Source organism: Eubalaena glacialis, chromosome 15, assembly GCF_028564815.1.
Source record: "Eubalaena glacialis isolate mEubGla1 chromosome 15, mEubGla1.1.hap2.+ XY, whole genome shotgun sequence".
Classification (NCBI taxonomy): Eukaryota; Metazoa; Chordata; class Mammalia; order Artiodactyla; family Balaenidae; genus Eubalaena; species Eubalaena glacialis.
In genome coordinates, this window is record NC_083730.1 from 46607860 (window position 1) to 46625394 (window position 17535).

The following is a 17535-nucleotide window of genomic DNA, read 5'->3' on the forward strand; positions in this document are numbered from 1 at the left end:
GCAGAAACTCTGATCTTTCCTCTTGTAAACTATAATAAGAAACTATAACAGTCTCTCCACACTGGTTGAATGATTTCATCTCTTGGGGTCAGATGTGCAAGCCTTCTTCAGCCAAATCCACAGGTTCCTCCAATGTTAATTTCAGGGCAGACAGCAAAACTCGGTCCCTTAGAACAAGGTTACTAGACTGGGCAAATAGAAATACAGAACTCCCAGTTAAACCTGAATTTCAGATAATAGATAATTTTTTACTATGGGACATAACTTACACTAAAAAACTATTCATTATTGGTTTGAAACTCAAATTTAACTGGGCCTTCTGTTTTCTACCCTACTTAGGAAGGGAAATATATTCTTGCAAGGAGGCTGGCTGAGCAGGATGTAAGCAGTTCGAATGAAGATGCCAAAGTCCCATAAACACCTGCCTTCAGAGTGCTGTCTCCTCCCTGACAACCAGCTATATTCCTTGTAAACTATGATGGGGGAAATAAGAATATGAGGGCAATAAGAATACGAGGGCAATAAGAAGATGAGGGCAATAAGAAGATATGGGCAGTAGGAAGATGGGGGCAATAAGAAGATATAGGCAATAAGAAGATGGGGGCAATAAGAAGATATGGGCAATCCACCAGAGGGCAGACAGCACAAGCAAGAAGAACTACAGGCCTGCAGCCTGTGGAACAAAAACCACATTCACAGAAAGACAGACAAGATGAAAAGGCAGAGGGCTATGTACCAGATGAAGGAACAAGATAAAACCCCAGAAAAACAACTAAATGAAGTGGAGATAGGCAACCTTCCAAAAAAGAATTCAGAATAATGATAGTGAAGATGATCCAGAACCTCAGAAAAAGAATGGAGGCAAAGATCGAGAAGATGCAAGAAGTGTTTAACAAAGACCTAGAAGAATTAAAGAACAAACAAACAGAGATGAACAATACAAGAACTGAAATGAAAACTACACTAGAAGGAATCAATAGCAGAATAACTGAGGCAGAAGAATGGATAAGTGACCTGGAAGACAGAATGGTAGAATTCACTGCTGCGGAACAGAATAAAGAAAAAAGAATGAAAAGAAATGAAGACAGCCTAAGAGACCTCTGGGACAACATTAAACACAACAACATTGGCATTATAGGGGTCCCAGAAAGAGAAGAGAGAGAGAGAAAGGATCAGAGAAAATATTTGAAGAGATTACAGTCAAAAACGTCCCTAACATGGGAAAGGAAATAGCCACCCAAGTCCAGGAAGCGCAGAGAGTCCCATACAGGATAAACCCAAGGAGAAACATGCTGAGACACATAGTAATCAAATTGGCAAAAATTAAAGACAAAGAAAAATTATTGAAAGCAGCAAGGGAAAAATGACAAATAACATACAAGGGAACGCCCATAAGGTTAACAGCTGATTTCTCAGCAGAAACTCTACAAGCCAGAAGGGAGTGGCATGATATACTTAAAGTGATGAAAGGGAAGAACCTACAGCCAAGATTACTCTACCCGGCAAGGATCTCATTCAGATTCGATGGAGAAATCAAAAGCTTTACAGACAAGCAAAAGCTAAGAGAATTCAGCACCACCAAACCAGCTCTACAAGAAATGCTAAAGGAAATTCTCTAAGTGGGAAACACAAGAGAAGAAAAGGACCTACAAAAACAAACCCAAAACAATTAAGAAATGGTCATAGGAACATACATATCGATAATTACCTTAAACGTGAACGGATTAAATGGTCCAACCAAAAGATACAGGCTTGCTGAATGGATACAAATACAAGACCCATATATAGGTTGTCTACAAGAGGCCCACTTCAGACCTAGGAACACATACAGACTGAAAGTGAGGGGATGGAAAAAGATATTCCATGCAAATGGAAATCAAAAGAAAGCTGGAGTAGCAATACTCACATCAGATAAAATAGACTTTAAAATAAAGAATGTTACAAGAGACAAGGAAGGACACTACATAATGATCAAGGGATCAATCCAAGAAGAAGATATAACAATTATAAATATATATGCACCCAACATAGGAGCACCTCAATACATAAGGCAACTGCAAACAGATGTAAAAGAGGAAATCGACAGTAACACAATAATAGTGGGGGACTTTAACACCTCACTTACACCAATGGACAGGTCTTCCAAACAGAAAATTAATAAGGAAACATAAGCTTTAAATGACACAATAGACCAGATAGATTTAATTGATATTTATAGGACATTCCATCGCAAAACAGCAGATTACACGTTCTTCTCAAGTGCGCATGGAACATTCTCCAGGATAGATCACATCATGGGCCACAAATCAAGCCTCAGTAAATTTAAGAAAATTGAAATCATATCAAGCTTCTTTTCTGACCACAGCGCTATGAGATTAGAAATGAATTACAGGGAAAAAATGTAAAATACACAAACACATGGAGGCTAAACAATACGTTACTAAATAACAAAGAGATCACTGAAGAAATCAAAGAGGAAATCAAAAAATACCTGGAGACAAATGACAATGAAAACACAATGATCCAAAACCTATGGGATGCAGCAAAAGCAGTTCTAAGAGGGAAGTTTATAGCTATACAAGCCTACCTCAAGAAACAAGAAAAATCTCAAATAAACAATCTAACCTTACACCTAAAGGAACTAGAGAAAGAACAAACAAAACCCAAACAGCAGAAGGAAAGAAATCATAAAGATCAGATCAGAAATAAATGAAACAGAAACAAAGAAAACAATAGCAAAGATCAATAAAACTAATAGCTGGTTCTTTGAGAAGATGATAAACAAAATTGATAATCCATTAGCCAGACTCATCAAGAAAAAGAGGGAGAGGACTCAAATCAATAAAATTAGAAATGAAAAAGAAGTTACAACAGACACCACAGAAATACAAAGCATCCTAAGAGACTACTACAAGCAACTCTATGCCAATAAAATGGACAACCTGGAAGAAATGGACAAATTCTTAGAAAGGTATAACCTTCCAAGACTGAACCAGGAAGAAATAGAAAATATGAACAGAGCAATTACAAGTAATGAAATTGAAACTGTGATTAAAAATCTTCCAACAAACAAAAGTCCAGGACCAGATGGCTTCACAGGTGAATTCTATCAAACATTTAGAGAAGAGTTAACACTCATTCTTCTCAAACTCTTCCAAAAAATTGCAGAGGAAGGAACACTCCCAAACTCATTCTTTGAGGCCACCATCACCCTGATACCAAAACCAGACAAAGATACTACAAAAAAAGAAAATTACAGACCAATATCACTGATGAATATAGATGCCAAAATCCTCAACCAAATACTAGCAAACAGAATCCAACAACACATTAAAAGGATCATACACCATGACAAGTGGGATTTATCCCAGGGATGCAAGGATTCTTCAATATATGCAAATCAATCAATGTGATACACCATATTAAATAATTGAAGAATAAAAACCTTATGATCATCTCAATAGATGCAGAAAAACCTTTTGACAAAATTCAACACCCATTTATGATAAAAACTCTCCAGAAAGTGGGCATAGAGGGAAACTACCTCAACATGATAAAGGCCATATACGACAAACCCACAGCAAACATCATTCTCAATGGTGAAAAACTGAAAGCATTTCCTCTAAGATCAGGAACAAGACAAGGTTGCCCACTCTCACCACTATTATTCAACATAGTTTTGGAAGTTTTAGCCACAGCAACCAGGGAAGAAAAAGAAATAAAAGGAATCCAAATTGGAAAAGAAGAAGTAAAACTGTCACTGTTTGCAGATCACATGATACTATACATAGAGAATCCTAAAGATGCTACCAGAAAACTACTAGAGCTAATCAATGAATCTGGTAAAGTTGCAGGATACAAAATTAATGCCCAGAAATCTCTTGCATTCCTATATACTAATGATGAAAAATCTGAAAGAGAAATTAAGGAAACACTCCCATTTACAATTGTAACAAAAAGAATAAAATACCTAGGAATAAGCTTACCTGTGGAGACAAAAGACCTGTATGCAGAAAACTATAAGACACTGATGAAAGAAATTAAAGATGATACCAACAGATGGAGAGATATACCATGTTCTTGGATTGGAAGAATCAATATTGTGAAAATGACTATACTACCCAAAGCAACCTGCAGATTCAATGCAATCCCTACCAAATTACCAATGGCATTTTTTACAGAACTAGAGCAAAAAATCTTAAAATTTGTATGGAGACACAAAAGACCCCGAATAGCCAAAGCAGTCTTGAGGGAAAAAAACGGAGCTGGAGGAATCAGACTCCCTGACTTCAGACTATACTACAAAGCTACAGTAATCAAGACAATATGGTACTGGCACAAAAACAGAAATATAGATCAATGGAAAAAGATAGAAAGCCCAGAGATAAACCCACGCACCTATGGTCAACTAATCTATGACAAAGGAGGCAAGGATATACAATAGAGAAAAGACAGTCTCTTCAATTAATGGTGCTGGGAAAACTGGACAGCTACATGTAAAAGAATGAAATTAGAACACTCCCTAACACCATACACAAAAATAAACTCAAAATGGATTCGAGACCTAAATGTAAGACCAGACACTATAAAACTCTTAGAGGAAAACATAGGCAGAACACTCTTTGACATAAATCACAGCAAGATCTTTTCTGATTCGCCTCCTAGAGTAATGGAAATAAAAACAAAAATAAACAAATGGGACCTAATGAAACTTAAAAGCTTTTGCACAGCAAAGGAAACCATAAACAAGATGAAAAGACAACCCTCAGAATGGGAGAAAATGTTTGCAAACGAATCAACGGACAAAGAATTAATCTCCAAAATATATAAACAGCTCATGCAGCTCAATATTAAAAAAAGAAACAACCCAATCAAAAAATGGGCAGAAGACCTAAATAGACATTTCTCCAAAGAAGACATACAGATGGCCAAGAAGCATATGAAAAGCTGCTCAATATCACTAATTATTAGAGAAATGCAAATCAAAACTACAGTGAGTTATCACCTCCCACCAGTTAGAATGGGCATCATCAGAAAATCTACAAACAACAAATGCTGGAGAGGGTGTGGAGAAAAGGGAACCCTCTTGCACTGCTGGTGGGAATGTAAATTGATACAGCCACTATGGAGAACAGTATGGAGGTTCCTTTAAAAACTAAAAATAGAATTACCATATGACCCAGCAATCCCACTACTGGGCATATACCCAGAGAAAACCATAATTCAAAAAGACACATGCACCCCAATGTTCATTGCAGCACTACAATAGCCAGGTCATGGAAGCAACCTAAATGCCCATCGACAGACAAATGGAGAAAGAAGATGTGGTACACATATACAATGGAATATTACTCAGCCATAAAAAGGAACAAAATTGGGTCATTTGTAGAGACGTGGATGGATCTAGAGACTGTCATACAGAGTGAAGTAAGTCAGAAAGAGAAAAACAAATATTGTATATTAACACATATATGTGGAACCTGGAAAAATGGTACAGATGAACCGGTTTGCAGGGCAGAAATTGAGACACAGATGTAGAGAACAAACGTATGGACACTGAGGGGGGAAAGCAGCAGGGGGGTAGTGGTGATGGTGGGATGAACTGGGAGATTGGGATTGACAGGTATACACTGATGAGTATAAAACTGATGACTAATAAGAACCTGCTGTATAAAAAAATAAATAAAATAAAATTCAAAAATTAAAAAAAAAATAGACCTTATTTAACAAGAAAAAAAAAAAGGAAGATTGGGGCAGTAAGAAGATGGGGCAATAAGAAGATATGGGCCAAGGGCTGCAGAGAAGGTCGCCTTTTTATTTAAATATTTTGATGGTACACATACAAATACAACGTTTCTCCCGTAGGACAAATGTAAAAACTAATACAAATCACCCTTTCAGGAACAAAGAAAATCATTTAGAAAATGTGGTGACTTTATATATAGGAGACACGTTAGGTTTTTTTAAGCCTGTCTGAGGAGGAAATTTAAGACCAAGTTTTGTTTGGAGTACATAGATCACATTCACATTTTCACACAGTAGTGATATTCTTGTTGCAAACTTGGCAAAAAATAACTACTAAGTCTATAATGAAAAAAAAAAGCAAAAACAATTAGTAGGTAGAGAATAAAAAATTTATAGCATGGAACAGTGACCTTCATTTTGGCCACAGGCTTGTGGTGTCTAAAAATATTTGCCTTTTATTCATACATATCAGTGGGAGTAAAAAAGTATAAACCTTTTGCATAACACATTTCTAAAAGTGTGCCACAAAATGAATTTTTAGAGATTCATTTTCCTAGTAAATATATTAAAAATTCATGAAATCACAGCCTTTAAAGTTTATGGAAATTATTTTGTTGGGGAGGATATTTATATAATTGATTACTGATATGCACTTATACTTTGAAACCTGAAGTGGATCATTTCTTCAGGGAGCAATAAAAATACTCTATTTATTTGGCCAAAACACCCACATCACTTTTCAGAAAGAAAGGCAAGATGTACAAATTCAGGTCAGCTATGCAATATTTAATATTCCATGTAGTAAGTCATGACCAGCTAGTCAATGACTTTGAGATATGGAATAAATCATAATTTCAAACTCATAATTATAGAAATTATAGGGTCTTTCAGTATTTTTTGCAAGTATAGATAAAAGAGAGTAGCTTCTAAGATTCAGTTTAATTCTACAAATATTGATTTGGCACCCATGGTAGGCACTGAGGATTTATAGCAGTGAAAAGGGTTCTTACCACCGTGTATATAGTTAATTTAGATGTACTAAATTAGAAGATAATGTATCCTGAGTTTTTTAATAGTATATTATTCCTATAAAAAATAAAGTGATTTTATATTTATGAATTTCGCCCTGAATTATTCTACTGAATTTGAAGTATTTAATATTTTCATGATTATTGAGTGACAAAGGGAAGGTATAATGCTATTTTTGAGGTCATACAACACACGCACACACACATACTCAGAGTCACATGCACACACACACACAGTTACGTGCACAGAAACACACAATGTGTGTTCTTACCATGTCAGTGTTCCAAAATTCAATTAACCTTATGTGGATTGAAGGGCCTCTAGTTTTAAGGAAATCAAACAAGCAAAACGGGTCACTCAAACTGTGCATGTATCTTTGGATAAGTAAGTTGTTGATAATCTTCTAGGTGCAGGAACGTATGGAATACAGAACAGCAATGTTAAATGTTAACATGGTAGGCAAAGAGGCCCACTCAGTTTCATGAGGGGTTCTATCGGATGGCTCATGAACTGGACATTTTGTTAATTTGATAAAATTCTTAGAAACCAGATTTATTCTCTATTTAACTTGCTTTGTGAGTATTGTTTGGCCATAAGTCACTCAAAGGCACCTAAGTCACAGCATCATCATCATGCCCCCTCAGTAAGTCCTGGGGCATTTCTGAATTGCACTCCTAGAAGCTAAGACAGTGAGGCTCTCTGCATATTAGTGACTGAGAAAAATTTGAAGCCCAAGGTATATGTGCCTCTTACATCTGTAAGGCTCATGAAAAGCCAGGTCCTTTGAAAACATGAAATGAGTCACTGCTAGCTAAACTCTGGGGCAGTGTGTGGTTAGGAGAAGGACTGCTGGACTGTGCTAGGCTTGGAGACCCTGGTGGAAGATGTGGTTATTGTATAATTAGAATGACTAGACTCCTCGAAGCCCGAGTCTGGCAGAGGGCCCGGGACTCCAGCTCCAGAAACCACAGTCTTTTTGGCCATTACAGAGGTTTCGGCAGGAATCTGGTAATTAGATTGCAGAGTGGAAGCTGGTGTTAGCACTCTTTCCATCACTGTCACATTCTGTCCTACGGCTACACTGCACGCGGCCAGAGGGGGCTGCACACTGGAGCTGGGGGCGAGGAAGCGCTCTCTTTCCCGCACCATAACATAGTGTGCATCGGGCAGACGCGGGGTGCCCTCCAGGGGGCCAGGTGAGCCCCCGTGAGGCTGGATGACTCTCTCGGTAACCATGATGCTACCGTCACTAGCGTACTGCTGCTCTCTCAAGGGGGACGCTGGGGCATAGACCCGCTCTGTCACCATCAGGCCTTCAGACTGTCTGGGGTCCAGGACCGCACTGCTCAGTGGCACCGTGGAGCCCGTGGCATAGGAAGTTTCTGTCACTATCACGTTACCAGAAGCCAATGGATCTGAAAGTGGTGCAGCTACCTTTTGAGCCTGCCTAGAAGACACAGATTTTTCAGTGACTATTTCCTGAGTGACTTTCTCTGTGTTTGCTTCATGCAAAGGTTTTGGAACTTGAAAGCTGCTACCAGAGGGATAAGTATTCTCGGAATTAACCCTGGTTTGCTCATAGAATGAATGTGAAGCTGCCTTCATGTCTGTTTCTCTCATAGGTTTTGGCCTCTGCTCGATTTCCATATCCATCTCTATTTTTTGACCCAAGCAAACGTCAGCGAGTGTCTTGAATTTCAGTCCTAAGTCATCTAAGAAGCTGTCATCTAGCTCTCCTTCAATAAAACTGCAACAGCCAATGGAACCCTGGAGAGAGTCAGTTTCTTCCTGAGAGTAAACCAGAAGGCAATCTTTGGCTGCGTGAATGTCATCTTCCTCGGTATAAGAGGCAGCTTTCTAAAATGGAAAGAAAAACAGGCATATAATGAGTGACGCACTTCCTTTAAGAACAAGACTCTAGATTCCTGCTCAAAATGTTTAACCTTGGTCTTGTAGTTAGACAAGAAACACCAGAGAAACACAAATTGAAGGACATCCTACAACAGGACTGGCCTGTATTCTTAACAAAATATTAATATCATGAAAGATGAGAAAGGCAGAGGGCACTGTTTCAGGTTAAAGGAGACAGAAGTGTCATGACAACTAAATGGAAAGCAGGACCCTAGATGGGAAAAACAGCGGCTATAAAAGACATTATTGGGATAACTGGCTAAACTGAAATATGCAATGTGTCACTGTTCAATCTCTGTACTGTGGTAATGTAAGAGGACGTGCGTGTGGGTGTGTAGGTGTGTGGGTGTGTCTGTGAGAGAGAGAGAGAGTGACAGAGGGATGGAGGGAGGGAGGGAGAAAAGGCAAAAAGCAAATGTGGCAAAATGTTAATATTTGGGTAATCTGGGTAAAGAGTACATAGGAGTTCAAACTTTCTATTATTCTTGCAAATTTTCTGATGAGTTTGAAATGATTTCCAAATTAAAAGCTGAGCACACATACATAATCAAGACTGGTTCATGCATGATTAGAGCAGAGAGGGAAAAAGATACTGAAATAAAACAGGGCACCAGAGTGGAGCCTGGCAGTGAGATAGGAAATGGATGAGAAGTGCTCTTCCTTGACACTGACCAAATCACCATTTCCCCCGTCTACCGGGGGGCGGGCAGATGGTATGAAAGAAGGGAGGATGGGAGGGAACAGAAAGTGGGAAAGCACTCAGGTAATTTGCAGCCATGCAGAAGGGAGGGGACAGAAATAAACTGGCCTCTATGGAAGCCCATCCCCTCACTCCTCTCAAGGGTCCTTCAGGTCCCTAGCAATCTGACTCTGCCCATCCCATTCCCAGGCATGACCTTGTTCTCAAGAGAAGTTTCTAATTCCTAATCCCAGGCATGAGCTTTCTGACTGCATCCCATCATCTTTCCTGCAACTTTCCTTCTAATTTTTTACGAACCACCTCAATAGTGAACCAAGTACTTGCCTTCAAAAGAAAACAAACGGACATAACGGATTGTGTTTTTTAGGTCACATAGTCTCTCCCCTCCCACCCTACCCGGCGCATCCCTATCAAGTCTGCTCCTGCAGAGGGACAGCACTTTCTGACCCACTGACATCAGCCTGGTCATGTGACTCGCTTTGGCCAATGAAATGTGAGTGGGAAAAGGCAGTGGCTTTGGGGGTTATTGCCAGGTTTGGCATTGCTCTGTTCCCTGCGCCCCAAGGATGCCAGCTTCCTGGGCACAAGCTGTGCTCTCAGCACACATCTTGGAATGCGGACTACATGGAGCAGAGCAGAGCTGCATCGAGGGGCAAAAGCATGAATGTGGGAAATATGCCCTGGCGAGAAGCAAGATCGTGGGGTCATTTGTTGTCACCACATAACTGAGCTGACTGACTGACCCAGTGGGTCACACCTCTCCTTTCTCATTGCCTGTAAGCATTCTCTTAACGAAAGGAACAATGTCCCATTTAGATCCAAGAAAATGATTACCCTAATAACATCACGTTCACATAGAAATGTCCCCCCCCTTTCCCCACCAATACATAAAAACCAACACTTACTTCAGTGAAATAACTTCTTAAGAATCCCTCGTTCACTGCCACCGCAGCTGCTCGAGCTCCGGCCACTTCTTTAGAAGCCACTGCGGCTCTCGTGGTCCTAAGGGTTTCCGTGGTCATCAAGGCTCCTGTTGTCCCTGTAACCTGGGTGGCCCCCCCTGAGACGAGGCTTCTGTGTTCTTCCCATCGGCCGTCCACCTCGGACATCTCATGCTGCCCTTTGATAAAGGAAGCGGAGCTGCTTCCTTTCACGGTAGCATCCTTGGTTGTCACAGCTCCTGTTCCACCGCCTACAGCTGCACTGTCTCTGTGGTCTGCCCCTAGAAGAGGCAGCACTGCCTGTGAGAGCAAATACAGCCGAGTCACAGACGGTCAGTAGGGTTGGTAGAAGGACCTGAGCTAAGTGAGCGTATGCAGGGAATAAGATATTTCCGCAGAGGCAAATTAGGAAAACTTTGCTTGAATGACTTCTGTTTGAGTCTTCTGAAGATCTCCGCTCTACCTTCTGGTTTTGTTAGCTGATTTTAACCCAAGGAGAAAACAAAAAACTTTAAAGTATGGTCTCAGCCCATTCACTCTACTGGCACCAGTGGCATTTCAACTTTCCTCTAGAGTTTGATGCCTTCTTTTACGGTTCTACAACACTTATTTTGTTTTATATTCTGGACACATGGCTGCCCCAAATAAAGACTACCTTTCCCAGCCTCCGTTGCTGCTAGACTAAGTTCCGGCTAATGGGATTTCAAGTGGAAATGGTGCATGCAACTTCTGGGACGTGTTCTTAAAAAGTGGTTCCTCATTTTTCTTCCATCTGCAGGCTGGAATGTGGGATGGTAGCTGGTGTCTGGAGGGTGGGGCCAGCAGGAGAGTGAACTCCTCCATGGAGGAACAGGAGAGAGGAGGAGCCTGGGGCCATGCCGTGGAGGAATCATCACATTGGTCCCAGACAGCCCATGTTTATATTTAAGCCACTGTTATTCCGAGTTCTCTGACACTTGATACTAAATCATATCTTATTAGGCAGGATGCTTATGGCAGATGATGATGAAGAGACCCCCGGGTGAAGATGCAATAGAGAGATGATGGGAGATGGCTATTAAGTAGGTAGGGGAGGGGATTTTGCAACATTTTACAACTGTCATGGGGGTTGTGGGTGCCCCTCTGCCGGCCCTATGCATCGCGTGGAATGGAAATGGAGAAGCACCTGGCTGTGGAAGACAACCATTTAATATCGGGACAAACATTTCTACCTAAATCCCTACACACTCTTCCTCTCTTTAACTTTTGTTCTACATTCTCGGTGTCACTACCTGATGCTTCTTCTACATTCTCTGTAGCTTAGGACCTGTCAGGGTAGAGCAAAACCACCTCAACTCTGTCCTGGAAACAAATACAAAGTAAGTTGTTATTCGAGCCCTGTGTTTAACGAAGGCATGTGAATGAAATCTGTAGTAATCACTTTACTCTCTCATGACCTAAGGTGTTAGAAACACTTCCCAAGGCCCCTTTAAAGCAGAAAAGAAGACATGTTCTGTTGACATCTGATTATCTGACCTTGTCTTCAGGTGGTGCCCCTTCGTTGTTCCAAGGATGCAGCATCTCTATGGTACCAGGGATGGGGGTAAAGCGTTTGGCGCCCTTCCCACAATGGCACATTAGTAGTAGAAGTGGTACAACTGGACAGAAACAAAATTGAGTACAGAGAAGGTTAGTCTCGACAGATTTTCAAATTTATGTTGCATAATTTTGGAATTTGCGTATCACTTCCTGAGTTCAGTCTTCACTTATTTACAGCCCTATTTTTCTGTTTTTCTTTTCTTCCCCTGATCTAACGTTACCAAGGCTGTTTCGGGTGAGTTATACCGAAGCCTAAAGGCAGGATGAGGGAGTCTTACGGATTCAGGGTTTTTGACCATCACAAAGACTGTGGTCAACAAGTGGAACACCGAGACTGGATTTGATACTATCCAAATCATCAAAACCAACTTAAAGGCTTAAATTTTTGGGTTTTTTTTAAACCACTTTAATTTTTAATATGAGAAAATTCACCATCTAAAATATATATATGTGTTAAAAAAGAAATCAAAAGTCCCTAAGGGTAGAAAAGCTTTAATATATTCAAATATTCTAAAACATTAGAATTTCTATAATACTGCACCACTTTACCCTAGAGTAGAATTTGGCAGAAGGCATGACTCACTGAGGTTCCAGTTAACCTCTGAATTACCTAAGTACTATTTTCTAAAATGATTCCACATTAAAAACCCTTAGAATATATATAACATTTCATCTCGAAGTTAATAAAATTTCAGAGCTCCCTCCTTCAATTTTATTCTACCTCCAGGAGGAAGTAAAGGCCAATGCTGGCCCCTTGATCAACAGAGTAAAGAATTAACTACATCTGCAAGCAGCCCACCCCAAATTAGCTTTTATTGACGCTCCCATGTGGCAGCTTCCAAGGAAGAGCTGACTACTCCCTAGGCTCCTTTTTATGTAATAGTCACTATAGTTACTATGAGTAATGAAAAGACTGAAATCAGCCAGGGGTAATTCAACAAATGTTTATCAAGTGTCTGCCATGTGCGAGGCACCATGTTAGGTGCTGGGAAATCTGAGATGAGAAGGCAATGCAAGGAATCTCCAGGTAAAAGATGTAGTCCTACCTACCTATAAACTTGGTAAGCTGAGACAAGTCATTTACCACCATGTCTGTATTTTTACCCATTAAATGGAGATGATGGTATAAAAGTGCACTATAAACTGTTGAGTGCTGTGCATTCAATTGAACATCTACTAATGGCTTTGACAAGCTCATCTTCTGACACTGTAATAACTGAGGCTGCCTTGGAGGCGGTTCTCTGCCCATGAGCAGTGGTCAAGTGGACTCGTTCCACACGACCCCAGGCTGCAGTCTTCTGTTCTTCAGTGAAAGGAAACCCAAGGTCGTTGGAGGGCGTGCAGGGAGGGCAGGGTTGGTTGTCACTGTTGGGAAACATACAAGTGTTCAGAAGGTCTGGCTCCTGTTGGTGCAGGTGAAGGGGCAAGCCAAACAGAGGGTCTGGGGAGGTGAAGCTCTGACAAGATGAATGTGAAAAGCAAGGATTGATGGGAAAAAGATGTTTGTAAAAAAACCTTGTAACCATAATCTAAATGCATGCAACAAATCTTTTCTGACAGCTTTCTATGCACAAGGTGCTGTTTGCGGCACTGGGTATGGAAGAACAGACGACATCCCTCTCTCACGCAGAGCTTATCAAAATGGAGACACCAAAAAGGTTTAGGTTAAAAGGTTGTTGAAGAGCATGTACAATAACCTTGGTTATTTAAATCAGGAGATGATACATTCTTATAAAACAAAATTCTGAAGAGCACTTCAATAACTTTTGGTGAATTTATCAATGATCAATCCTTGCTTCCCTACTCACCCTCAATAGCATTCTAGTGTGATTATAGAAAAACAAAAGAAATCAATGACTACCGTAGTAACAAAATACTAAAAAAAAAAAAAACCCTAAAAAGGCACTAACATTACTAAAAGAGCTAAAGTGTAGCTTTTAAAATAAATACTAACATTACTAAAAGAGCTAAAGTGTAGCTTTTAAAATACTTACGCAGCAAGAGCAGAAGGGCAAACATTATAATCGCGATTGCTGCAGGCCCGAGGCCAACGGAGGAGTCACACCACATTTCTGCACAGCCACCGCCTTCCACACACTTGCAGACCGTGAGTTTAAGGACCTGCTTTTCAGGGCAACTGAAGCCTTTACTATCTGCAATCAGCAAGCGAATGTCACTCCTCCCAAGCGTTTGTTCCTTTTGTTGCAGTAGCACGCTGGTACCTGCAAGGACAAGATAAAAATGAGTGATTACCAAGGAGGGGCAAGATTAAATTACAGAAACATTCTTTTTTAAAATTTATTGAGATATAGGGACTTCCCTAGTGGCGCAGTGAGTTAAGAGTCTGCCTGCCAGTGCAGGGGACATGGGTTTGAGCCCTGGTCTGGGAGGATCCCACATGCCGCGGATCAACTAAGCCCATGCGCCACAACTACTGAGCCTGCGCTCTAGAGTCCATGAGCCGTAACTAATGAGCCCTCTTGCCACCACTACTGAAGCCAGTGTGCCTAGAGCCTGTGCTCCGAAACAAGAGAAGCCACCGCAATGAGAAGCCCACGCACCGCAACGAAGAGTAGACCCACTCACCGCAACTAGAGAAAGCCCGTGCGCAGCAACAAAGACCCCACACAGCCAAAAATAAATAAATTAATTAATTAAAAAAAAATTTATTGAGGTACAGTTGATTATATTATATAAGTTTGAGGTGTACAACACAGTGATTCACAAGTTTTAAAGGTTATACTCCATTTATAGTTATTATAAAATATTGGCTCTATTCCCTGTGGTGTACAATATATCCTTGTAGCTTATTTATTGTACCTCTTAATCCCCTACCCCTGTCTTGTTCCTCCCCACTTCCTTCTCCCCAGTGGTAACCACTAGTTTGTTCTCTACATCTGTGAGTCTACAGAAACATTCTTTAATAGCTAATCATTGTTAGCTCCAGTTAGAAGCTTTATTATTTCATAACTTCTCTATTGAATTCACACTGTGTGCTTGATGAAATTAGTCCACATATGCAGGTGAATAGCAAAGGATCAGATCTGGACATACCTTCCTTTTATGATGACTAATGTTAACAAATGTGTGTGGTTTACCAGATGCTAGGAACTCTTCCATTACTGGGATACAGTGACAAACAAGTGGAGAGTTAAATGACATTTCCATCGAATGACCTTTATTTTACTATTTCTTTTTTTTAATATGTATTTATTTATTTATTTTGGCTGTGCCGGGTCTTAGTTACAGCACCAGGATTTTCGTTGCGGCATGCGGGCTCTTAGCTGCGGCATGTGGGATCTAGTTCCCGGGCTAGGGATTGAACCCTGGCCCCCTGCATTGGGAGTGCGGAGTCTTACCCACCGGGCCAACAGGGAAGTTCCCATATTTTACTATTTCTTAAAAGAACTTTATTAAGGCAATTTTCAAACAGATGTAATCCAGGAAAGAGCATAATTAACTCCCATGGTACCCATCTCCAGCTTTAATAATTTTCAACAATGGGCCAATCTTGTTTCATCCAGTCCCATCCTTTTTGTTCCCAACACTGTATATTTGAAATTTTTCAAATTTCACTGTATATATGAAAACCTGAAAGACTATTACAATGAATATTGATAAACCCTTCATAAATTGTTTACATTTTACAACAATACTTTCTACATGCACATTTTCCCCCTGAACTATTTCAAGGTAAGTTGCAGATCTCATGACGTGCTTCAGCATAAATCTTCTAAGACCAAAGGATATTAACCCTCTCAAGAAATTCATTCTTGATATAATAATATATTTAATATATAACCCATATTCAAACTTTTCAACTGTTGTAAAAACGCCCTTTACAGTTCTTGCTCTTACTCTCTCTGGCTTTTGTTTTTTGTTTTTTTATGATCCTGGATCCAATCAAAGATTATGCCCTGCATTTAGCTGTCACCTTAGTCTCTATTAATAATCTATAACAGTCCTAACTTCCTTTTGGCCTTTCAAGACTTTGACCTTTTTGAAGTCCACTTATTTTAAAGGATTTTCCACAGTTTGAATTTGTCTGACTGTTTCCTCATGATTGGATTCAGGCTACACATTTTTGGCAAGAATATTACACAGAAAGTGTTGTTCAAATGACCTTTTATCTTATTTTTTAAAAAATGTGACTGATGATTATTTAAGAAATTTTCTTTCAACATGAATAAAAATAATGACCAGTTTTCCCATGAGTAAAAATAACGATCAGTTAGAATAGCTTAAAACTTTTTCTGATATATGTATAACATTTATTAAAAAATAATTTACTTGCAAGGCAAAGATGGATGAATACAAAGATAAAAAATGAGGTGTTTGGGAGGTTTTTTTGTTTTATTTACTTATTTTTGGAAGTAAGAGACATCCTCTTCTCATTTTAAGGTCCATATTTTATGGAATTTGATCTCCAAAGCTAGAAATATACTTACTAAATCATCCCCAAAGCTCTGGAGAAGTGAGGAAAGCATCTAGTCATTCATTTAAGGAATATGAGCTTATTAAAAGAAATATAGGAAAACATGGCCTGGAAGAATACAACTAAATTCATGATTGGCTCTGAGGGGAAAGATGGAAAGGGGAGGAAGGGCACAAAGGGGACTTCTACTTTGTCAGTGATCGTTAAAAAAAAAGGCTTGACTCAAATGCGACAAATTGTTAATATTCTTTTAATTCTAGGTGGGAGGTACAAAGGTATCTGCCTTATTAGTCTCTGGATTTTTCTGTACTTAAAACATTTCCCAAATAAATAAAATAGTTAGGAGCTATTTATTATCACGATAGTTGGTCGATCATCTCATTATACAGCCAAGGAGAAAAAAGCCTGGGTTACAGAACCCTATCTCTCTCAATTGTCTAGATATATACAGTATAAGCTCAGTGACTTCCTGTTATAACACTCTAACATGTATGTGTATCCTAAGGAGTTTTATGTTTCTAAGGCTGGGAAAAAATTCAAGAGCCCATCAAATTCAAACATCTTTATCTTTAGACAGAAAATCCATTGTGTATCTGGAAAGGCAACAGAGCATAAAGGTAGTGAGTAGAGACTCCACAGCTAGAGTGCTTGGGTTCAAATACTAATTCCAGCTCTTCAACTAGCTGTAACTTTGAGAATGTTAGTTAAACTTTCTGCACCTTTGTTTCCTCATCTGGAAAATGTTGATGACGGTAATGCCAAACTTCTAGGGTTGTTAATATTAGTAAAGTGCTTAGACCAATGCCTGGCATTTCCTAAACATCACATTTCTTAGATAAAAATAAGTAAGTCTTGGAATCTCAGCAAGTTCAATGCAAAACACATTTACTATCTTAGTCAAAGAAAGGCAAACTCCAATCAAGCAGTCAGCCTAGGTGGGAGTCCCAGACTTCTGTGAGTACAGAATGAGATAATGTGAGCCAGGGGACCAACCCTGTCGTGAGTCTTGAGGCCTGTGACTTAATTACCATAAGAAGAATCATCTGGATGTCTGCATCCCAGGGCTCATGCTAGTTGAAAACTTGACCTTAAGTAACCTCAATTAATCAAGATGGTGATTGTCACCCTTACTGGGGAGACCACTTGAGTTAACCAACAATATAACTATCTTTTGCAAATGAGTACATAAATCCTAA

The 17535-nt window shown here is 39.7% G+C and overlaps 1 protein-coding gene across 1 annotated transcript in view; it reads right to left on the reverse strand.

The window, feature by feature from the left end:
* Positions 1-5817: 5817 nt before the first annotated feature.
* The window catches only part of DSG2 (desmoglein 2), a 48051-nt gene continuing 36333 nt past the window's right edge, over positions 5818-17535 (reverse strand). Inside the window, exons 12-15 of the mRNA XM_061169864.1 lie at positions 13899-14126; positions 11842-11963; positions 10291-10626; positions 5818-8631 (exon numbers count right to left, since the gene is read on the reverse strand). Of these exons, the coding sequence (XP_061025847.1) occupies positions 7609-8631; positions 10291-10626; positions 11842-11963; positions 13899-14126 (1709 nt within the window). The 3' untranslated portion in view covers positions 5818-7608. The remainder of the gene's footprint in view (positions 8632-10290; positions 10627-11841; positions 11964-13898; positions 14127-17535) is intronic.